The sequence below is a fragment of the Lynx canadensis genome, chromosome C1, assembly GCF_007474595.2.
Source record: "Lynx canadensis isolate LIC74 chromosome C1, mLynCan4.pri.v2, whole genome shotgun sequence".
NCBI lineage: Eukaryota > Metazoa > Chordata > Mammalia > Carnivora > Felidae > Lynx > Lynx canadensis.
The window spans coordinates 200,079,927-200,103,927 of NC_044310.1; the positions used below are offsets into that span (position 1 = coordinate 200,079,927).

At 43.7% G+C, this 24,001-nt stretch overlaps 1 protein-coding gene across 2 annotated transcripts in view; it reads right to left on the reverse strand.

Moving 5' to 3' along the window:
* Positions 1 to 1,480: 1,480 nt before the first annotated feature.
* The window catches only part of MREG (melanoregulin), a 62,272-nt gene continuing 39,751 nt past the window's right edge, over positions 1,481 to 24,001 (reverse strand). For both annotated transcript variants that reach the window (XM_032594513.1, XM_030325601.1), the window contains exons 3-5: positions 4,835 to 4,925; positions 3,332 to 3,495; positions 1,481 to 2,020 (exon numbers count right to left, since the gene is read on the reverse strand). In XM_032594513.1, the coding sequence (XP_032450404.1) occupies positions 1,886 to 2,020; positions 3,332 to 3,495; positions 4,835 to 4,925 (390 nt within the window). In that variant the 3' untranslated portion in view covers positions 1,481 to 1,885. The remainder of the gene's footprint in view (positions 2,021 to 3,331; positions 3,496 to 4,834; positions 4,926 to 24,001) is intronic.

Genomic DNA, 24,001 nt, shown 5'->3' on the forward strand with positions numbered 1-24,001 from the left:
GAAAAACTTTTTAATTCCTTCCAAGGAAAATTTCCTGGATAACTCCATGTTTTTTATAATCATAGGTACATTCTCATCCTTACTCATTCATTACCAAAAACAAAGACAATGATGACAATTTATTTGCAGAAGGGCATTGCATTGTGCAGAAGGGCAATGACAATTTATTCTTCATAGATGCAAACATCTCATCAAAAAAGGCAGAAGGGCAAAACACAAATCATGAGGACAGAAATGAAAACAATACAATTTTCAAAGATTTTTGTTCATTTTTGTTTTTATTTATTTCACTGTTTATATGTTTATCTCGCGAGAGCCTACAGAAGTGAGGGAAATTATCTGCAGGCTAATTTTAAACAACACAAGAGAGAGATTAAGCATTAAATATAAAAAATAAAACTTTTAGCTTACTTGCTAAACTAGAAAGAATCTTCCTGAAACATGTCAGTCAATCTGGACTACAATGCATTAATAAATGGAGAACGTGTGTCTCCTCTAACAGATACTTCAAACATTGTGTGCACTACCGAAAGAGCTAATCAGAAAGTTTTCAAGTCATGATCCCCTGGACAGACTAATTCAAGTTCCTTTCCACCTGAAGTTAGAAGAGCAAAGTCTGTAAAAGTAAAAATATCGCCATTGTTCTCAGCAATCTATGGGTAAATCCTACAGGTTCTGAAAGTCTTTTCAATAACATGAACCATGATTTCCTGGCAACCTCCTTGCTTAAGTGGCAAGTAACTTTTGAGGCTGGACTTCTCAGTCTGTGGCTAGAAGCAAGCTGTAATTCAGCACTGCTCCATCTTGGAAATCCTCTTCTGAATGGAAGAAAGTACAGCAATGACCTTCTTCCATGCAATATTGCCTGCAGACGCAGAGACACAAGTCTGTGCTAAAGGTCACTGGGCAGGTACAACTCTCAGCCAAGACGCCAGAAACAGATTAAAGAGAAGAGAAGGAAGTGGAGGTCAAACATTCCAGTGTACAGATACTATTCCAGATGAAATATCAAGGGCCTGGGGTCTAGAAATGGATAGTATGTAAAAATGAGGTAACCAGGTATTGCTAATATTTAGAATTTAAGACGTGTGTCTCACAACTGAAGACAGAGCTGAAGGAAGCTCTGCCTGGGATCGATCTATTTGGAACTCCCTTCTGAGCAGCACTCTTAGATATTCCCATCATCTACCGTATCTAAACCTCTGAATACATAACTCATATTCAAAATGATGCCTCTGACACCTCCAAGGTCCTGGAGGATCTTCCAAATCCAAGAAAGGTCGCATAATGCCTGGCGTTACTTTGGCATTAGCCTATATTATATAATAATTATTTAAAATTCACTCTGGGCTGATGGCTCAGAGCCTGGAGCCTGTTTCCCATTCTGTGTCTCCCTCTCTCTCTGCCCCTCCCCCGTTCATGCTCTGTCTCTCTCTGTCCCAAAAATAAATAAACGTTGAAAAAAAAAAAAAAAATTTAAAATTCAGTAGTCCATATTTGGGCTCAACAATAGCTCTATCAATCTTATTGTTTTCCTAACTAGAGCACCCCATTCCCCCAATAGGCTTAGTGACAAGAGTTTATTGTACAACCAAAACCCAAATGGGGACAATGGGCTCTTGAAATCCAATCCCCCATGAGGAAATATCACCCTAACTCCCTGATGCAAGATCACCAGGCTGTTTCAATGCAACCTGAACTTTTCCTACAGTGGCATCCTCATGAAGACCAGATGTCCAAACCCCTAGTTTTTTATAGGATTTAGAATCATTTTTCACTTAACTGGCCCTCCACGTGCTTACGGTCTCCTGTATGCATTTGTCCCACTTGGGCTGGCTGTTGTGTCCCCGTGGGGGAATCCCAGCTCTGCCTCCCAGCCTCTCCTTTAGGGACTTGGAAATGGAAGGTAGTGCAGTTCTTTCTGGCCATCTGCCAGGTTTGGGACCCCAGGTTTCTTGGGATAAGTTCGACTGGCAATTTTAAAGAACTCTTCTGCTGCATCAAGAGCAATAAGACGGTCCTGCCAAAGATTTAAAAATACAAATGTTGTCAAGATGGGAACGAAGCCACGTCAATGGGAAAACAATCTAAACACGACCATACATCCAGCCTAGAAATAATCATGGGCAAGCAAAACACATCTTAAATTTTTCTCAACAAATTTAGAGATATCCCTTCACCCTTTGCTTACATTATTCAAGAAACACTCTACATTCTTAGCGCCCTTTCAAACCCTTTGTTAATCTTAGGTTATGTAAACAACGTTTCTTGAATCTCTTTGACCTACAAGTGATTCAAAAAGCTGACTAAGTAGCAGAATTAGCTGGAAAGTACAGATTCTTTTTTTTTTTTTTAATTTTTTAACGTTTACTCATTTTAGAGAGACAGAGACAGAACCTGAGCAGGGTAGAGGCAGAGAGACACACACACACAGAATTGGAAGCCGGCTCCAGACTCTGAGCGGTCAGCACAGAGCCCGACCTGGGGACCAAACCCACAAACCGTGAGATCACGACCTGAGCCAAAGTCAGACGCTCAACTGACTGAGCCACCCAGGTGCCCCTAGAAAGTACAGATTCTTGAGCCACAACCGAGCCTTAATACGTCTGAGTGCAATCCAGAAATCTGCACGTGTAAAGCCCTTCCTGTGGTTCTGATGTAGCTAGACCCTGGAAACCCCTTCACGACATTCCAGCCTCATCTGCCAGCTCAAACTGGGTATTGCCGGCAGTGCTGGAATAAAAAATTTAGAAAAACACATAAAATAACAAAATAAAAATAAAAAATAAAATAAAACAACATAAAATGCATAAAAATAAAATTAAAATTAAAAACTACACATAAAAAAATCACACCCACTTGGGGCGCCTGGGCAGCTAAGTTGGTTAAGCGTCCGACTTCAGCCAAAGACATGATCTCACCCTTCCCGAGTTCGAGCCCCGCGTCGGGTTCTGTGCTGACAGCTCAGAGCCTGGAGCCTGTTTCGGATTCTGTGTCTCCCTCTCTCTCTCTGCCCCTTCCCCACTCACACTCTATCTCTCTCAAAAATAAACATTAATTTTTTTTTTTTTTTTTTTTTAATCACATCCACTTGGGATGCCTGGGTGGCTCACTTGATTGAGTGTCCGACTCTTCATTTTGGCTCAGGTCATGATCTCAAGGTTCAGTTCCTAGGATGGAGCCCCAAGTCAGGCTCCGTGCTGACAGTTGAACCCCTGCTTAAGATTCTTTCTCTCTGCCCCTTCCCTGCTCACATTCTCTCTCTCAAAATATATAAACTTTTATCTATATATATATATATATAGATATATATATATATATATCCACTTACCACAACAAAGAGATATCTCTCCGAGAGCTCCCAACTTGCTGGAAAAATATTGGTTTCCTCAGCCAATCTTAACAATATCTCCCGAGCTTTCCTTGTGTTTTTGGAATCACTGATGGTGCTGAGTTTCGTCACTGACAACAAAGAGTCTGCTTCCTTTTGAAAGCCTGTGGGGGAAAAAAATTTATCCCTCGTGTAAAAGCAGTCACAGGACACGGTGGTCCTGCAGGAGATTAAGAAGGCACCCAAATGTGGGTTCCAACACACAGCGGAAGCCAAGGCACCTCTCCATGTGCTACTTTCCAGGTCACTATGATCAGCGGGGTCTTTAATTAAAGCTCATTTGAGATTTCTTCTTGTTTAATTTTCTTCCTTAGCTTTTGCCTCAGAGGTAAGCCTCAGTTTGCTTGCTGCCTTTTTTTTAAATTATTATTTTGTGATTGAAATCCTCCCTCCCAGTCCCTGCTCTGCACCTACCTGCCTTCACAGTTTGGGAGCTACAAAGTGGCCCCCACCTCCAGGCCTTCTCTTCCCCAAGTCCTGATTCCCTTCCCCGGGGCAACAGGGTTGCCTGGTTAAAATTACTCACCCAAAATATGAAAGACTCAGCAATTTATACCCTCCTGGAGTAACTAAAAAGGAGACAATTAGCTCCCAATAATATTGAGTCAATTAAGAGGGCTAGAGGTCCAGCCCATCCCACTATATCCCAATAAAGCAATAGAGTAAGCAACTGGGTACACCATGCTTGAAAAGTTATGACGCCAAAGTGAGTGTCATGGTGTCTTTCAAGGCAGAAGGATTAGGGACTTCAAAACTGATAAATTCACTTTTATTTTTTAAAGTTTATTTATTTTGGGGGGAGGGGAGGCAGAGAGAGATACTTGTTTACAGGATCATGACCCTGGCAGAATTAACAAAATCAATACCCAACATCTGCTCTGATGCCACAGGTGTTTATCTGAACTCTGAAGATTTTCTACCTTTTAGTCCTTCTATAAGTCTACACTGAGTTTTGCTGTCTCTCCTGCAAACAATATTTCTTCCCACCTGCCTCGTCTTACAAAGCTACTACTAATCGCCCAACCACGCTCATCTAATTCAATGACATAATCTAATCTAATCGTAGTCATAATCTAATGCCAAAAACATACAATGACTTCTAATTCAATGACACAATCTAATCTAATCATGATCCTAATCTAATGCCAAAAACATTCAGTGGTAGTGCCCACATGACTGCCCTGTCCTATGATACTCCATTCTGAGGACAGATGGCATAACGCATGACAAACTATGTCCTCAGGACATCAGTTGGTGTAACAGAAACATCAGATGTTTATGCTTGAGGATACGAGGCGGATAGGATGGGGAAAACAATTAGTACACAGTAGCTTTAACCAGCCAGTTATCAATATGACTTTTATAAAAACCATGCAGAAGAAAGGGAAGAGGAATGATCACCACTAGTTATTTGTATCATGTCATAATCACTTCCGGACTCACCTAAATCTTCTAAAATGCGTTTCCACCTATTCCTCACTTCCCTTCGAATCTGTCGCAGGGTGTAGATGTCATAGTTGAGTTTTTGCCACTCCTGTAGGAAAATAAAAATTCAGTTTTATTTTTACCCTTTGGCCTACACTGCTATCTAATTCCCAAACATACGCTAGAGACATGTGTGGCTCTCCTCTTCACTAAGCATCAAAACCTTTCTTATTTTTCTTTAATTTTTTAAGTGTATTTACTTATTTTGAGAGAGAGAGACCGAGAAAGCAATAAGGGGAGGGGCAGAGAGAGAGAATCCCAAGCAGGCTGACAGCATGGAGCCCCACACGGGGCTCGAACTCACAAACCGAGAGATCATGACCTGAACCAAAACCAAGAATCGGACGCTTAACGGACTGAGCCACCCTTTCTAAAAGGAGAAAGGTGCTCCTTCAAAACCGTTCTAAAAGGAGAAAAGGATACGGGTGAGAAGAGAGTCAAGAGGAATCCGTCAGCTACCAATTCTGGGGAATGTGCTGTAGTGGGTGATATGACATACTGTATACATAAAGGATCCTAATTAAATTCTTCACATTGCCTGGTCTCTCCATTGCAGTGATCTTGCCTGTAAAGTGGGGATAACAATAGTGATGATTTCATTCAAGACGTATAAGATTAAAGGTATGTAAAAGCACAATGTCTGCACACAGTGAGCACCCAATAAAATCTCTGTATGACTAGAGCCATTTTGTACATGAACAAACTAAGGCCCACGAGTTGGTACTTGAATCCAGGTCTGACTCCACAGTTCATGAGAAAAATGACACATACAAAGAATTTATTTCTTCCTTTATTATCAGAATAAAGTAGACCCGGGAATCCCAAGCATCTTGATTGACAGCCAATGTTTTTTTCACCGTATCTCAGCATTGCTCTCTTTCCCTTACATTCCATGACAGGGTGGATCTTTCAAGCATTCAGCAGAATGATTAAAAAGCTCTCATTCTGAAAACTCCCATCTTATGGGCAGTGGGCCAGCATGTTGGTCCCAAAACAGAACTTGAATCTTTCAGGAGTATTAGAATCTTTATTAAGCTAAGTGTCTCTTTTAAATATCATGGAAATTTATTTTTAAGGAGCCTTATCGATACAGAACAGTCATCTTATAGCGTATACCTTTTCCTTTTAGCAAAAACATTAACCACACAGCTATTCTAACCACAGCTTAAAAGAACATCATTCTTAATGTTCAGTTTAAGACTCAAGTATGTGATATTCTGACTCGTCTAACTGCACATTTCAATGATGCCACTATTTCCCTATCACGTTCCCTTCAAGGCTGGCCTTGCTCATTGCTAATCAACTTTCTTGACTGGTTAAGATAAATTGATTTAGCTGCCATTCCCAAATATTTATAGATACCACTTTGAAAACGAAAAGCCAGCAAAATAAAGAGTGTTTTGTGATGACTGCATCTTAGATCTTGTAGATAGGGATATGCCAACAAAAGGGCATAGGATTTCAGCTATCCCCTACTGAAACAGTAAGGGGTGAATTTGAGTACTTTTTCCTGGCCCCCTTCTATTTTTTTTTTTTTTGACTGAAGGAGTGTATGTACATATGTGGGCAAGACTCTGTGGCAACTGGGGTCAGGGATAAAGTCTGTCACCCTGGAAGAAAGCAAGGTTAACTGGGTCATCTCAGAAATATGAAACCCTCACCTCACCTTTAGCATCATGTTAAATCCCATGATATACATAATCCCTACAGAGTAGAGTGTATAAATTGGGGGGAGGGGGTGGAACTCAAGTATTGTCATTTTCATTAGATGGGCCTCAATGTACCAAAGTGGCCATTCAGTATATAGCATCTTGGAAAAGAACATGGGTGCTGGAGCCATACTGCCCAGGTTTGGGTCCCAGCTCCATTATTTATTAACAGCCCGACTTTGGGCAAATTCAAAACCACGTCTAATGGCCTTGTATGCATAGAAGGATAATAATGCTACCTACCTCATAGGCTTATTCTGAGGATCCAATGTGTTAAATGCAAGCCCTAAAGGTGGAGTTTGGTGCCCATTCTCCTCCAAATCACAATTAAGAAACAATCCTCCAGGACTCAGGATGACTTCTTTTATGAGGATCGAGGATACACACATTTTACTGTACGGTATCTCATTTGTGAGGACCTCCAGAAGTAAAATTTCTCTGCTCTTAGCAGCAGGTACAGCTTTACTTTTCCTGAAAACTGTTGCATCATTCTGGACATTGTGAATTTTATAACTCATCAGTCTCCAATAGGTGAAAATACAGAGTTCTTTCGTGGAAAATTGATAGAATTTCATATGCATTTTTGAATGACCGAAATTTCGAGCTACTCTTTATGTCTTTATTCATGTTTTGGTTTTTATCCCTCATTTTCTGGTCTGTGCTCTCTCACTTTTTGTTGTTTAGGTCCTTTTTGATGGAAAGAAGACCGTAAATAAATAAACTATTACACAGAGCAGCGTCGCACTGATTCTCAAGGAAACGGACCCTCCTTCAATGGAAAGTGATGAGATTCTCAGTCACACTTGACTGGCGAGACCCTACATGATGAGGATCCTCAGACCTCAAATTATGAATCAGACCACTAGGTGGCTTCATTAACTTATGATTCAAGGTCTCAGAGGCGTTTTCTCATCCTAGGCTGATGCCTTAGAACTTGTTTCCTCAACTTGATGTGGCCAGATCTTTGTTTTCAGAGACCCAGCATCACGGGGTCATCCAAGCTTCAGACTTTTTTGTTTAATATTTTTATTTATTTTTGAGACAGAGACAGAGCATGAGCAGGGGAGGGGCAGAGAGAGAGGGAGACACAGAATCCGAAGCAGGCTCCAGGCTCTGAGCTGTCAGCACAGAGCCCGACGCGGGGCTCGAACTCACAGACGGAGGTCATGACCTGAGCTGAAGTCGGACGCTTAACCGACTGAGCCACCCAGGCGCCCGCAGACTTTTTTTTTTTTTAACTTTTCTCTTCTTGCTGTCCATCTGTCAACTATTTCGCTATTCCTAAATGCCAACACTTAATGTCACACGAATTCATTCTGTTTCAGCGTCTGTTACTCTGATAAGTGTTTGATGGAGAAGCAACACTGTGACATTGAAATATCTGCTAAGGACGGATCCACGCACGATGCATCAACTGACTTGCACATGGTAGGTGCTTGTGAATGGAGGTGAAGGTGAAGATTAATGGAATAAAACCCTGCATTTCATATATATGTATTATTACTGCCTTCTTTTGACAGAAGAGTCATGGATAATCACATACGAAAGTATCTGGAAGTTCTGTGCAAAATTTAAAGTTCTAAAACCAGTAGAAGCATGGGTAGGGTTTTATCTAAGAATTGGCTTTTGATAAAATAAATGATGAGACGAATTTGAATTTGTCTTTAACATATGAACCCAGGGGCGCCTGGGTGGCTCAGTCTGTTAAGCATCTGACTCTTGATTTCAGCTCAATTCATTATCTCAAAATTCATGAGATTGAGCCCCGCTTGGGGCTCCCTGATGGCAGCTCAGAGCCTGCCTGCTTGGGATTCTCTCTCTCCCTCTCACTCTGTCCCTGCCCCACTCACAATCTCTCTCTCTCTCAAAATAAACAAACTTGAAAAAAAAAATATGACTCCAAAATACAGAATCTAAATCTAAATGCTACAAATGGTGATACACAAAATCTTCCTCACAACTAAAAAAACTCACCAACTCCCTGGTACTAGAGGTAAGCAAGTCTCATGGTGTCCGTCTACAATTTTAACTCGTCACAATGTGTTTTCAGATAAATAACTCAAAATTAACAAAGATCAATTAAATCTTCACAAGTGAGCTGAAATTCAAATCCACTAGACATCAAAGTTGAAGTCTTATTTTCTAAAATAATCTTTTGTTTGTCTTCTCATAAAATCGGATGTAATATGTTGTGCTTGTCGGTGGTCAGAAACTTTAAGTAAATTAGCAAAGGCGTAATAAGAGAAATAGCACAGAATGGATTTCATAAGACACTTGGGAGCCAAGTCCAAGTGAAAGACATGTGATTGAAGCGAGTAACTGAAGGTGCTCAAAGCAGATTCTTGATGAGTCTCTCCTCTCTGGTTGTTGGCCCATCAGATTCGAGCCAGATAAGAAGCCTGAGGCAGAACAAAGGTCAGTCTCCTGCAGCCATCAACAGCCAGCACACCTCCAGATTTCACTCCCATGAGCTCGGCCTGACCTTGAGGTTTTTTTGTTTTTTTTTTTTTTATTTTTTTTTTTATTTTTTTTTTTTATGAAATTTATTGACAAATTGGTTTCCATGACCTTGAGTTCTGACAGAAGCTCTCAGGGCCATTTCCTCATGCACAAAACAAAAACTGTTCATTCTCATCCGTACCATATTACTGTGAGGTTGTGGACGAATGGGACAGTTTAAAAGTATTTCACATTTCTTTCTAAAAAAAGGTGATTTATACATGTAGAGAAATGTACTCTAATAAGAGGCTACATATATTTTAAGTCATCTTAAACTCAGGCACAATTTCAAAAGTATCAACTTATTTTTTAATGTTTATTTATTTATTTTGAGAAAGAGAGAGAGAAGCGAGAGCATATGTGAATGGGAGAGAGGCAGAGAGAGGGGGAGAGGGAGAATCCCAAGCAGGCTCCACGCTGTCAGCACAGAGCCCAATGTAAGGGCTGGATCCCATGAACCATGAGATCATGACCTGAGCTGAGATCAAAAGTCAGACACTCAACTGACTGAGCCATTCAAGCACTCCAGCTTATATTTAGTTATAAAAAGAATAGAATCACATAGAAGTAAAAACTCAAAGAGGGGCACCTTGGTGGCTCAGTCAGTTAAGCGTCCGACTTTGGCTCAGGTCATGATCTCGCGGTTCGTGAGTTCAAGCCCTGCATCAGGCTCTGTGCTGCCAGCTGAGAGCCCGGAGCCTGCTTCTGATTCTGTGTCTCCCTTTCTCTCTGCCCCTCCCCTACCCATGCTCTATCTCTCTCTCAAAAATAAATAAGCATTAAAAAAAAAAAAGAAAGAAAGCAACAAAAACTCAAAGAGGACATAATGGTCTAAAATGAAAACTAAAAGTTTTCTTTCCCATCCTGTTTCTTGTCTATTCCTCAGTAACCACTTCTTCCTCCTCCTTCCCCTCCCCCTTCTTGTTCTCCTTCCTCTTCCTACTCCTCCTCTTCATCTCCTACTCTGGTAGCTACCTCCATAACTCCAAATATTAGGCTTACATTTTCAATTTCTCACGTATAAACTTTAAACTTTCTTTGTACTGTCTGCTATAGACAATGAGTAATTTAGTTTCTCCATCTCTCTCTCTCTCTCTTTCCTTCCAGATCATTCTCTAACTTGACTTTTTGACCATCTGGTATAGACAAACACAAAATTACAATAGGTATATATATATTTGTTTTACTGAAAATGGGCCCCTAAACATTTACAATATTTTGTAATGCTGTATTGCATTAATCCAAATACTGATCAAAAAGAAGTGATAATCTCTGTCCTCTGCACAGAACTACTGGGGAAATGCCCAAAGAGGCATTTTGTCAAACGGCGGCACAGCCAGGAGAGTAACCAAGACGAGATGAGGTGAGGTGCTTGGAAACCAAGTCGTGGTGACCTGGCTGACGGATCTGCAAACTAGGGGGCTTTGGGAGTATGTGATAGCATCCTTCAAGCTTAAGCAGTTGCTGTAAGGTAGAAAGATTCCTTTTCTTTTCTCTATATACACTCAAAATGCAGGACTAAGACCAACAGGTAGAAGCCCCAAGAAGGAAGATCAAAGTAAGAAGAAACTTTCTATTCAGAATGAAGTCTTTGTAAGATAATGAGCCCTTCATCATGGGACCTCTAAGGGATACTTTCTATAAGAAATAGACCACCGGTGACACTTGAACAGCTCAGGGATTAGGAGTGCCAACCTCCTCAGCAGTCAAAAATCCATGTATCACTTTGATTCCCCCAAAACTGACCTACTAATAGCTTCCTACTGACTAGAAGCCTTACTGATAAGATAAACCATCGATTACCACAAACTTGGCATGTTATATGTATTATGTAGTGTATTCTTATAACAAAGTAAGCCAGAGAAAAGAAAATATCATTAAAATAGAAGAAAATACATTTACAGTACTGCACTGCATTTATTGAAAAAAATCCCTTAGATAAGTGGACCTGTGCAATTCAAACTCATGTTGTCCCTGGGCCAACTGTATATAATTTAAAATTTCTAGAAATAGAATTTCTATAGGTTCTTTTGGTGTAATATTTTTTCCTATATCAACTGACAAAATCCAAAAGGATTTGAAGGCATTTATAAAAAAACAGAGATAGATAGATAGATAGATAGATAGATAAGTAGATAGATAGAATGTTTATAGAGCACTTACTCCTTTCCAGGCATTACTCTAAGCTCTTTACATGGTTTACTCAGGTAATTCTCATAACATGTGTTACTCTGGGCAATGCATATTATTATACATCTCAAGAATGAGGAAACTGAGGTAACTTGCCCGAGTGCATACTAGTAAGTGAAACCTGGGACTTCACATCCTGGCTTGTGGCTGTGGGGCCAATGCACTTAGCCACTGTCCACATTACCCTCTAAAACAGGAAGGGAGGGCTGGGTGGCCAGGTGGGAAGGGAGCGAAGGAAGTAGAGGAAGAGAACAAAAGAACAGCTGATAAGAGAAGAAACCAACCTGAAGCCACAGCAGCTGTGCCTGAGGAGGAACCAAGAAAACACAATCGAAGTCTTGGGAGAGAACTTTTCTACAAAGTTTTCCCAGGTTCTAGCCAAGAAGGCTACCAAACCCAAGAACATCTTTTGCAAGGGTTGGCTTCCTGGGACTTAATGCTCTGGTCCTTCCTTTGGGGACTTCAGTTCTGTCTCCTGTCCGGAGAACAAGCAGAAAGGAGCTCAACCCCCTCCCACTTTCCCCCACCCTTTCTTCCCCACACTCCCTCCTGTCCCCCCCGTTCCCATGTCCTCTCTGAGGAGGGAGACAAAGACAAAATCGTCCCCTTCAAGGCGCATGGAGGCGAGTGGTGAGGGGTAGCCCAAGTTGCAAAGGTTTGAGATTCTGAGGACCAAGGAGAAAAGGTCAATATTTTGGCCTGAACGGTGTCTGTCTGCAACAGAGAGCCATGAAACTCCCCATACTTTTCTGAAACTATGCTCAGGCTCCAAGACTGAGGAAAACCCTAAGTTTCTCAGACTGACCAGAGGTACTTCCCCTGCTCCTCTCCCTTGCTGCCCCACCTCTCAGTCTGAAAGGAAGCCAGCCACATTATCCCCCCTTCCTTGGAAAAGTCCCTGGAGAGCATGCAGCCCTCTTCTGCCACACTTGCAGGGTTACAAGGATGCCTGATTCAGAATCCCAGCCACGTCCTCCCCAGAGCTCACATGACAGACGGCTGGTTCCACGCACTCATGTGATGGGCTTCCTCCTCCCAGAGTTAACCAGCAGGCAGCTTTAAACAGACACCCAAAAGCTTGGCCTCATGTGCCACATCCAGGAAAAAGGATTTTAGAAGGAACTGGCTCACTCTTCTTAAAAGGACAGCTGGGTCACTGACGCAAGCAGCCCCTGTACCCCGCTGGCTTCCTCAAACTCCATCCCATTCCCCGGGCCCCTCCCTCACTGCCAGATGGCTCAGCCCGGGGAGCTTCCACTTGCTGTTGTCACTTCCTTATCCCCCACCCACTCACCAGCCCCGGGCAGTCGGCCCCCATCAGATCCATTACCCACAGAAAGCGCTAAGGTGTTTTCCCCACCTTCTCATCTCACTAGTGACCAGTCAGGGGTGGCTCTTGTCCCCTCCCGTGGCCTTCGCCCTACCTAAAGCATGGATTCCTGATGGCCATCCCCTTGTAACATGCCTCTCCGGAGAAAGGGAAGAAGGAACGCACCTCTGAGAAGTGCCCACTCAGTGCAGGAGGCATGGACTCATCCACCAGCCTCCATCCTGAAATTATCAGAGGTCCGGTATCTCCCTGGAGTCTGCAGCAGCAGGTCCGAGATTTGGGGTCTGCTGCCTCTAGAGTGCACCCCCCAGCTGATGTCCCTCCCCCCCCCGCCCCCCTCCCTTTCCTTGGCAGCCTCCTCTTCTCCCTTTGCCTCTTCCTCCCTTGCCATTCTGCACCAAGGTTCTATCTTGGGTCTTCTTCTCATCTCCATCTGCCCGGATGATTTCCCCCAGCGCCTCAGCTCTGTAGGTTACTCCCAGTCTCATACTTTTTCCTGACCCCAAGCCTCAGCTTCAAGTCTCTCCTGGCCCCTCCTCGGGCTGTCTGTCTACAGAACCCACGAGACTCCCTGCCAGCCTCCCCGAGGCAGCGCCCTCCATCCCATGCGCCAAGCCTGGTTCTCTGCTGCCCGCTCCCCTTCAGGCCAGCCCTCCCAATCCAAACCAGTCATCTGCTCCTGCTGATTTGCCCTCTGCCACACGATCCCCACCGCGTCAGCCTTAACTGGCCTGCATAGCTGCAAACTCACTGGTCCCTCTGCTTCCAGAAGCTAATGTCTCCCAACCAGCTGTCTTCAAGCGCTCTGCTCAAAAGCTTTGGTGGTGCCCCACCTCTTACTGAATAAAGCTGCAATCCAGATCAGGCTCGCCATGCTCTGACTATCCAGTCTCCTTTGGCCATATCCTGCCACACGTGTGAGCCCCTGCCACACGGGACTACCAGGCTATTCTTGAGCACACTTTGGACCTGTGTGCCTTTGACCACATTCACTCACCTGCTCACTAAGCCATCTAAATCCTATTTACTCTTCAAGGTTTGGCTCCAATATCACCACCTTCAGAAGCCTTTGCCTTTCTAACCAATCGAAAGTAATTGTTTTATCTTTTGAAATTCCTCAGCCCCTTTATGAAAACTGTTGTAGATATATTTATGGTATAGACATTGGTATAAAGGTATTTGCAATGTCCCCTTTGCTACCAGATTGTAGGGTCCTTGGGTACAGGAACCTGGATTCATCCCTATCTTACACAATTTTCTGTACACAGCAGTGCCCCATGGGGCTTCTGAATTCAAACAAATATGACAAGTCACATCCAAACTAAATTCTGCCAGTGACTCAGTGCCTATTTTAATCTAGAAACCGACACTAAATCTTATCAGAAAAAGTCACTTGGGTTCTCATCCATGCCTTTTGTGGACAAGGCTGGATTATATAACCAAGATATGTCGATTTCCCTATTTTCGGGAAATGATAAATTCGAGAAAGGTGGAATTAAACAAAATAATCCAGTCACCTCTTCCATTCTGTGCCTGATCAAGCATTTGATATTTGAAAAGTTGTTTTCACGTATGTCTCTTTACATGATAACAGCTGTTGAGGCTGCCCTGATGTCAGGCTCCCTCCCAGGGACTCTCCAGGTGTTGTTCTGTCATCATCAAGTCCAGGGACAGTTTTATGGGGCCCTTTCTAGCCACATGTTAAGAGAGGCTCTGGGAGTTTAAGTAACTCAGTTGAGATCCCACAGCTCTTAGGAGGAGAACCTAACATTTAAACTCAAGTCTGTCTGACTCTATAACCCATGCTCCTCCTGGTATCTATGCTGCCACTCAATTAGGCCCAAGTTTAGCCAGCTACATTGTCCTTTCCGGTCACCAGTATGGCAACTGGGACACAAAGAAAGAAATGGAACATAACATGCAGAGACTTCCATTCCAAACATGGCTTTCGGCACAGCCGCCCAAGTCCAGGATACACAGAGGCCGCCTCCTCTGTCTCAGTCTACCCCTTGTCGACACACTCCTCGATGGCCTGCAGCCAGAGGAATGATCATGCGACCAGATCCCAGGGCAAGGGTCAGGCTCAGGAGACCTGGGCAGGAAGGGAGGCCACGGTCGATTATACAGAGGAGCTTCCTTTAAACACAGCTGGTTCTGGACCGTGTCAAGGCCACCCACCCAGGAGGGGCATCCTCTTTCAGGACTATAAAAGCCTATTTTCTCCACCCGCCAGATATGGTGTGTAAGTGAGAAAGATAGGATTGTATTTCACTGTTCCTAGACATCCAGGCCGCTCATTAGCCCTCTGCCTCCACCTCGGCCCAAATGGCACAGGATCAAATGACAGAGCAGAGAAACTCAGCATAATAGAGGATAGACAACAGATGAGATGAACCTTGGAGGATGGGGTAGTAAGGAGTGGTGGCCAAGGAGGGGGCAGGGACCTGGCACTTAGGGCCTTGGGGGCTCCAGGGCCTGGAGGGGCCTCCAACTGCTCCCAACAGTGGCTGGCTTTATCGCTACAGCCTGGACATCTCAACAGTCTGGAGCACTCACTCCAGGAAAGGTCTGTTTGTACCTAGAGTCTACAGAAATGAGCCTTTTCAGCTGGAAAGGTCAGGGTCCCGTGCTATTATCTCTCTCCACGTTTGATCAGACCCGCCTCTTTAGTGACATAAGAACAAAACTCTTGGTTTGTTACAGATTTGCATCTAGCTCTCCTCCCTACTGACCTTCCAGAGCTATCTACTTGCCCTTCTTCTGAATCCCAGGGAAAGGTGGGCCTCAGTGGGGTTCACAATACCCCCAGTCTAGGACCAGCCTGCTGGGCTGACCACTGAGGCCATACCCCAGATGCTGTGATACTTAAAAGATAGTAAAGCAAACCTTTTCTAAGGTCTGGCAGTTTGGGCAGCCTGACTCTATATACTACTCAGAGTCTCAAACCCCTAACACCCATCCTGGAGTTACTGCTTGGAGCACCTCGGAAAGGGACATCCTTACCCCGGTTGCTAACGCTGTCCAACTGCAATGCTCATGTGTTTTGACCCAGAACTAAAACTAGAATTTTGACCTAGAACAAGTCACACGTAAATGCCAAGCAATGCCTTTCCAACTCTCCCTGTTTATTTTTATGCCACAGCTCCACTGGAGTTCTGGAATCAGACTGCTTTGCAGCCAGAGGCCCCTGACCTAATTCTTTATCTGGTTTTAACCAGATTAAGCCAAAGGCTGGCTCACAGCTCCTGCTGCCAAAGTCTGCCAGCAAAGCCATGAAACGAACTGGACTTCTGAGCAATGAGATTGCAAGTCAGTTTTGTCTAATTTGGGGGGTTCCAGCCCACTTCCGGCTTCAGAGTTAGGAGAAGGGCCAAACTCCGGATGTGATTTGGCTGATGCTGCAGGTGGGAAGAATCAGAGCAAGGAGTTTGCATGTGACATTGTTATTCCTAATCAACTAGCTGGAACCAGCTCAGCATTCTGCTGCTCTCATCACCGCAGGGGGGGACCATTAGTTGCCGTCACCAAAAGCAAAGAATAATAAGTCTAAATTCCTGTTCATGGAGAGGAAAGGAGGACTTAAATTTCTGGCAAGGCAGAAATAACTAAATCATTCAATGACGTTAAGCAGTGTACCCTTGAGGAAGGCTGCGTCTTCCAAGTACGGAGGCAAGGTTAGATTTAAGGATGGGTTATCTGCATCCAGAGTCTAGAAGACACGCGCGATCCAGCTACCTTCAGCATCCAGCCCTGTGCTGTCCAATTCGGCAGCCAGCTGCCCCGCATGGCTAGTAAGCACTCTGAGAGCGGCTGGTCCGAATCGAGTGGCTAGTCTGTTCCTTTTATTGCTAGCGTGTCTTTCAGTTTAACAAAGTGCTTTCCACCCACAATCTCAGTTAACTGATACCTACACCTACACAAATGTCCTATTACTTCTTAAGTACCTCCAAGACAACAGAAAAGTGTATCATTTGACTAAGACCCCAAAACTTTTACACAGCAAGGAAAGAAAATAATAACACAGACGTAAGCAACATGCTGGGGAAGTGTTTAATACAAATAATAGCTAGAGGTTAACATAAGAAGAAAAATCACACTAGTGAACAAAGAGTCATCAAGAGAGAATTCACAGAAGGATCAATTGGGGAATAACACCTGCACTTTAAGAATTCTCAGGGGCGCCTGGGTGGCGCAGTCGGTTAAGCGTCCGACTTCAGCCAGGTCACGATCTCACGGTCCGTGAGTTCGAGCCCCGCGTCGGGCTCTGGGCTGATGGCTCAGAGCCTGGAGCCTGTTTCCGATTCTGTGTCTCCCTCTCTCTCTGCCCCTCCCCCGTTCATGCTCTGTCTCTCTCTGTCCCAAAAATAAATAAACGTTGAAGAATTCTCAGTACAATAATGAGTTTGGTGTTGCTGCTGTTGTCTAGCTAAATTATCCATTAAAACATAAAATGAGAATGTCCAAGGCTGGGAAGGGTGCGAAGAAAGGGGCTCTTTCATTAAATTGAGAGTTACAGGGGCACCTGGGAGGCTCAGGTTGCGCTTCCAACCTTGGCTCAGGTCATGATCTCGCGGTTCATGAGTTCCAGCCCTGCATCGGGCTCTGCGCTGACAGTTCACAGCCTGGAACTTGCTTCGGATTCTGTGTCTCCCTCTCTCTCTCTGCCCCTCCCCTGCTCGCTCTCTGTCTCTCTCTCTCTCAAAAATAAATAAACATTAAAAAAAAGGTTTTTTTAATTGAAAGTTATAAAATTGGTGTCATTTTATTTTTTTCACAAACAGTGACAACTATTTGGCAATATGTTTCAATATATATAAAAAGGGGTAAAATATTTAATCTAAGAATTGCAGTTACAAGAGTCTGTCCTGAGGAAATAATCTCAAATACAAAAAATATCAATGCAAATAATGTCCGTGAAAGCACTAACTGGAAATGCAAAAAGGTGAAGACAAAAGACCTAAGATACATGAGTCATCAGTGTTAAGGCAGAATATTTATTTATTATAATATATATTTTCAAGACAATTATATACATAATGTATGTATATTGTACATTTGTATATACATGCACATATATGTGTGTTGTATAAATATATGTATGTATGTATATATATATACATATAGTGTGTGTGTGTGTGTATATATATATATGTATATATATATGTATGTATATATATACATATATATATATGTATGTATATATACACATACATACATTGTTGTCTCAAAAAAAAGAAGAAAAATGCAATAAAATAGTATACTAATATTTATCTCGGGGTAGAATTATGTATAGGTGATTTTTTTCTCCTATGTTTTCCAAATTTTCCACAATGGTTACATACTTCTTTTATAACCAGAACAGAGACTTTAAAATACCTAAGGAAGACTATTTTTACAGTTTCCTTTGTTAACCCCACCTAATTCTACTTACCTCCCCAAATGAAAAAGTCTAGTTATGGGTACTACTCTCATTTGAATTTATTTAGAGAAGTATTTACTATGTCCTGGATGACAACTGACAGACCCTACACAACTCATATGACTTCAAATGAATGCTGTCAAGTTGAAAATCCTGTGGATAAATTTGTAAGCTCCTGTGTGTATGTGCGTGTTGTGATACTTAGCTGAAAACACTTGCTCCTGTGGGGCATTGACTCTGGGTTGCAGGATCTCTGCCAGCTTTCAAGAGGAGGAGGGAGACAGAAAGCAGGGGAACAGAGTGAGGACAAGGGCAGGTGTGTTGACAAAGAAGCCCCAGCAGAGTTGAGATTACCTGGGGGTGGCAGGCAGTCAGAGGAGCCAGGTAGAAACACAAGGAAGAGAAAGGAAGGGAAGAGAGAAATCAGGAAGTTATAATTCTTTTTTAAAAAGCAAAAGCAAATCCAAATGTTTCTCATTATTTTTTTAACCCAAACGTTTCTTATTGTAGGGGTAACTTTTTGTAATTATTCTTCCTGCATACCTTATCACAAGGGACCCTACTAATAATTGTTCTTTATTTATTTGAAAGCTGTCAGCTTGTTTATCTCTCCCTGGCACTGAAACTTACCAGTCCTTTCCATCTTCGCCCCCCCCCACCGCCCCCCGCAGAAGGAAGGGTTTAAAGCAGGTGGCCAGTGATCCTTTCACTCATTTGGGTGTGTGTGTGTGTGTGCGTGTGTGTGTGTGTGTGTTTTGGAGGAGAGGTATGCCCCCCCAAAAAAGAAAAGAGGACTAGGGACCCTGGCAGGTGTCCCTAATTTCTTTATCAACCGAATTTCCTGGTAACTAGAGGTATGATATCTGCTAGGAGGAAGAAACTGTATCTATAGAATGCCCTTAGCAGTATATCTCTAGCCAAAGCATTTCTTAGACTCAAGACACCCAACATCTTTGGGGTATTGCTCCCTGGAGCCATAAGCTACAAAATAATGAAGGGGTATAAAATGGAGCCCTTTCGCAACTTAAATGCTTTCCACTATGTGAGGTAACCCAGTGAACCTCATTTACACACATCTAGTACTGAGTCAGAGGTGCATGTCCTGTGGGGGAAGGGCATCCTGGGGTGACCTTCTCAATGAACCAGAATTCTCTCTGCTTCATCTGAACCTCTGGATTGCTTACGTCTTTGAAAGTATTAGCAAACCTTGATACTGGCTGGATAAGATCTATGATCCACGTGACTCTGATTTGACAATCTATGATTTGCTCACCCCACCCCTCCCCCATCACTTGACTCGGAAGTTCTAATTTCTCCATATGTTCATTGTATACTCTAGACCTCTAAGTTCTTGATATCCTTTTTAAGACCTGGAACTGCAAACTAAACTACTGCCCTAATCACACCAAGCAGGTCTCCAGTATATTACAGCCCCATGAACACAACCCGAGTCCTACCGACCCTTCCACAAGAGGAAAAAGATGCCTACTCCCTTTGTCACCTGTCAGTGACAACACAGCCCCAGCAACACCTAGGAATTGTTATTCTAGTCCAAGCCTTACACAACTTTTTTCCTTACAATTCCAGCCTCCCATTCAGCATTCACTGCCCTCTTCTTATACCTCAGCTTTGTCTCCAGGGCTGGCTCCCCAACTCAAGCGTTTGGGGGCTACTCTGACAAAGCCTCACACGTGATGTGATGCCACAGCCTGAAGGCAAAATAATGGCTCAGGCAGAAGCAGTCCTGTAATTGCCTGGAAACAAACTGGCTAACACTTTTGTTTATAATTATCCCAGTCTTTCCTGGCTATTACAGACACAGGGATGACCCTGTGCCAAGCCAATTAGGAAGCTGCCTCATGAATCCTCAACTCGGCAGCCATTTCCAGTTGTCAAGACCTTGCCTTCTCAATATCTGCTTGGTTCGTCATCAACATGGCAGGCGTTAGTTAACTCAAGCAAAGCCCCTGACACAACTCCTGTGCAGTGGAAATCCCAGCATGGGAAGGGAAAACGGCGGTGTGCCATTAATCTACTACACATTCAATGTGTTTGGAAATTACAGTGTATTTTTTTAAATTGTGACTAATCTTACAGACAGGTCATTGTATAGTCATTTTCAAAAGGAAAAGAAAATCATCGGTAAATGAAAAATGTCTTGCACCCATAAATGAAAAGGCTAGAAGAGTCCTTCCGTTTCTAAAGAGGATCTCTTGCAAAGTATCACAAAGCAGGGCAGGGTCGGGGATGTCACAGGAAGTCTTCCTCAAAGGAGTTGGTTGTGTGCCCTTCATGTATGAAAAATTAAATCCACACAGGGGTGCCTGAGTGGCTCAGTCAGTGAAGCATCTGACTTTGGCTCAGGTCATGATCTCACGGTTCATGAATTCCAGCCCCATGTTGGGATTCTCTCTCTCTCCCTCTCTCTCCCTCTCCCCTGCTCTCTCAATCTCTCTCAAAAATAAATAAACTTAAAAAAAAAGAAAAAGTAAATTTACACAATCATTTGAGCAAAGTCTACTGGGTGCTCAAACCAATGGCAAAGCTTGCATGATCTCAGGACAGGGGGTAAATGTTTTAGTGTTTACAAGACATGAGGCCTCTGCCACAACTAACTCAACTTGGTCAATGTAGCACTAAAGCAGCCAAAGACAATATGCAAACAAATGGACATGTTTGTGTTCTGATAAGCCTGGATTTGGTAAAACAAAACAAAAAAACCTGGATTTGGCCTGTGAGTCACAGTTTGCCTGAAATGTAGAGAAAAATGTGGCACGGAGAATCAAATCACCCAGTTTTACTCTCCGAAATGTCCAACCCCCTCAGGTCATGATCTCACGGTTCGTGGGTTCAAGCCCCACGTTGGGCTCTGTGCTGGCAGCATGGAGCCTGCTTGGGATTTTCTCTCTCCCTCTTTCTCTTAATCTGTGCCTCCCCGCTCCTAAAAATAAATAAACTTAAAAAAAAAAAAAGAAAGGAAAGGAAAGGAAAGGAAAGGAAAGGAAAGGAAAGAAAAAAAAAGAAAAGAAAAGAAAAGTCCAAAGCCCATTGCAAGCACAGTGCATGTATCTTGCTCAAAGGACATAAATGAAGTCTAGCTCTGTAAGACACAGGAGTAGGGGAATGCAACACTTAATGTTTCTTGGGCTAAAAGCCAAGTCACTGATCCATAGTTCACAGGCCTTTAAATATGGGGACTTTGAGATCCTGTCCTTCATACCTCCCACTGATAGACGAAAAACAAAACAAAACAAAACAAAACAACAACAACAAAAAAAAAACAGGCCCAGAGAGGTTGTGTGGTCTGCCAAAGGTCGCACAGCAAATGAGCAGTTCAGTCAGGAGACAGAGCTGGGCCTGAATCCCAGGAATCCTTTCTGTAGCACGGCCCTCCTCTTCCTGCCCTATGAAATAAACATCTGCTTTCCTTTTTCACAACCGTTGCCAAAGCCCCCGGGGTGACAGGGTAAAGTGGATGAGCTCTCAAATTTGTGCCGGCAGGAGAGTCTTTTTTCCAAATGATAGCTCACATAGAACCCCAGTATAAAACATGTGAGAGTAAAGGTGCCTCTCTCCCTCTGCCTGGTCAGAGCTCGTGGGGCACCCGGAAGGGATTGTGAGGATCAAGGAAACCAAGTAAAGACCAAGCAAAGAAGGAAAATCCTTTCCACACTAGGACGGAGGGATGGCAAAAGAGCGAGTGTCGGGAAGGGCAGTTCAAATGTGATTTTATTTATCGCCTGCCGCCCTCTCCATACTTCCAGTTTCCAGCACTCTCTCTGCTACTTTTCAGTCCTGCCCGGATGCCCAGGGCCAACCACGGTGGTGCCCCTCTCTCTCAACCTCCCCCTCCATATCCCGCAATTGTTAGTCCTGGGTTCCATTCCTTTGAAAAAGTAATTTGGGCTGACCCTTTAATGATACTAATGACACGTAAATTAATTTTTGCTAAGACATAAAGCAATCAGTCTCTGATAAGAATTAATGTATTATTGCTTCCAGAGATCAGATTTGAGGGGTTTTTTTAAGTTTATTTATTTATTTTGAGAGAGAGAGAAGGCACGAGTGGGGGAGGGTCAGAGAGAGAGGAGAGAGCAAGAATCCCAAAGCAGGCTCCACGCTGTCAGAGCAGAGCCTGATGCAGGGCTCGAACCCACGAACCATGAGATCATGACCTGAGCCGGGGTTGGACACTCAACCGACTGAGCCACTCAGGCACCCCCAGATTTGAGTTTTAAAGGGCTTTTGCAGTAGCACAACACAGTGTTTTTGATACTATGTGGGGTGACTTTTCCAAAGATGCCTGGGCAGGAGCTGGGGAGGCTGCCTGAGGTAAGGAAATCTTCACCCAGAAAGGTCTTAACTTCATCAGTTTTCTGGTAGATTTCATTGGCGGGTGGGGAAGAGTTCCAACTCTATTTTAAGAAGTTTAGAAACCACAGACAAGACACCAAAGCATTGGCCCACGGTCAAGTTCTCAGCCTTGATGCCAACACAGAAGCTATTCTAAGGGCGTCAAGAACTGCGAGGCATCTGAGATTTGACTCCCTTACAAGGTAACAAGTTCTCCTGCCACAGTTTCATGAGATACGGCAAGAAAAAACCCCAAGAGATTCCTGGTAAGAGACAAAGGACCCAGCAATAGCGGGTCGGCACTTTTTATGGTCGTTTCTCCGAGCTCCAATTCCAAAGCAGGAATGGGAAGGGGGTCAAATTATCCATGCACACACAGTAGGCTGTTTTATAGGAAAGGAACCCTAAACTGAGGGAAACTGAATTATTTTGTTTTATTTTATTTTTTTAATGTTTTGGTTTTTTTTTTATCTTTGAGAGAGATAGAGAGAGCATGAGTGGGGGAGGGGCAGAGAGAGAGGGAGACACAGAATCAGAAGCAGGCTCCAGGCTCCGAGCTGTCAGCACAGAGCCCTACGTGGGGTTCGCTCTCACGAACCGCAGGATCACGACCTGAGCGCCCCCTGAATCTTTCATAATGAACAGTAAGCCTGCCTGCCCTTTGCTCCAGAGAGACGGCTACCTACATCTCCCAGGCTGTTCACTATGTAAACTTGAAAAGACAGTCCAGAACGAAAGGCAGGCAGTGCCTCCTGTCACAACGCGTGCAGAAATCAAGAGACCCATGGAGAATTCTCTCCCAACGTTCAAGGCCAGGCCTGCTTAGGACTCCCAAGGAATGCGAGCTTCCCAGATTGGGAATAACAGGTCCATAGGAAAAGAACAAATCTTGCACAGGGCAAATGAGCATTTTTTTACTTGTTTAGTTTAGAAAATGCTCCCCATTCCTCTTAGAATAAAATTCAAAATCCTCGCCATATCCCAGCGGGCAATCCTGGTCTGGCCCTTGCTGGCTTCCCAGTGCCACACCACAGAGCCCCTTCCCTGTGTCCCTCTGCTGCAGCCACACGGGTCTTGCTGTTCCTGGCACACACCACGCTCCTTCCTGCCTCCGAGCCTTAGAGTCTGCCATTCCCTCTGCCTGGAATATTCTCCATGAGGCTCACTCTCTCACCACACTCAGGCCTCCCCTCCCCCACCCAGAGTCACTTTCTGTCTCCTCAGATTGTCTTATCTTTCTTCAAAGTGCTCATCACAACCTACTTTTTATGTATCTGTTGTCAGTCTCCCCTCAGTACAACATGAGCTCCCCCTGAGGGCAGACCCTTTGTTCACTACTTGCCCACAGACTCTACATCTGACCAGCAAAAGAAACAACTATTCGTAATCCTATCAATGGCATACCTACCGTTATGGGTTGAATTGCAAATTCCTATATTGGAGTCCTCACCCCCAGTACCTCAGACTGTGACCCTATTTGGAGATCGTGTCTTTAGAGAGGTAATCAAGTTAAAATGAGGTCATTAGGGTGGGCCCTAATCCAGTACAACTGGTGTCCTCGTAAGAAGGGGACATTTGCCGTGATTGGCTAAAAAAACGTCAACTGCCATCCACCCTTGGAGGGA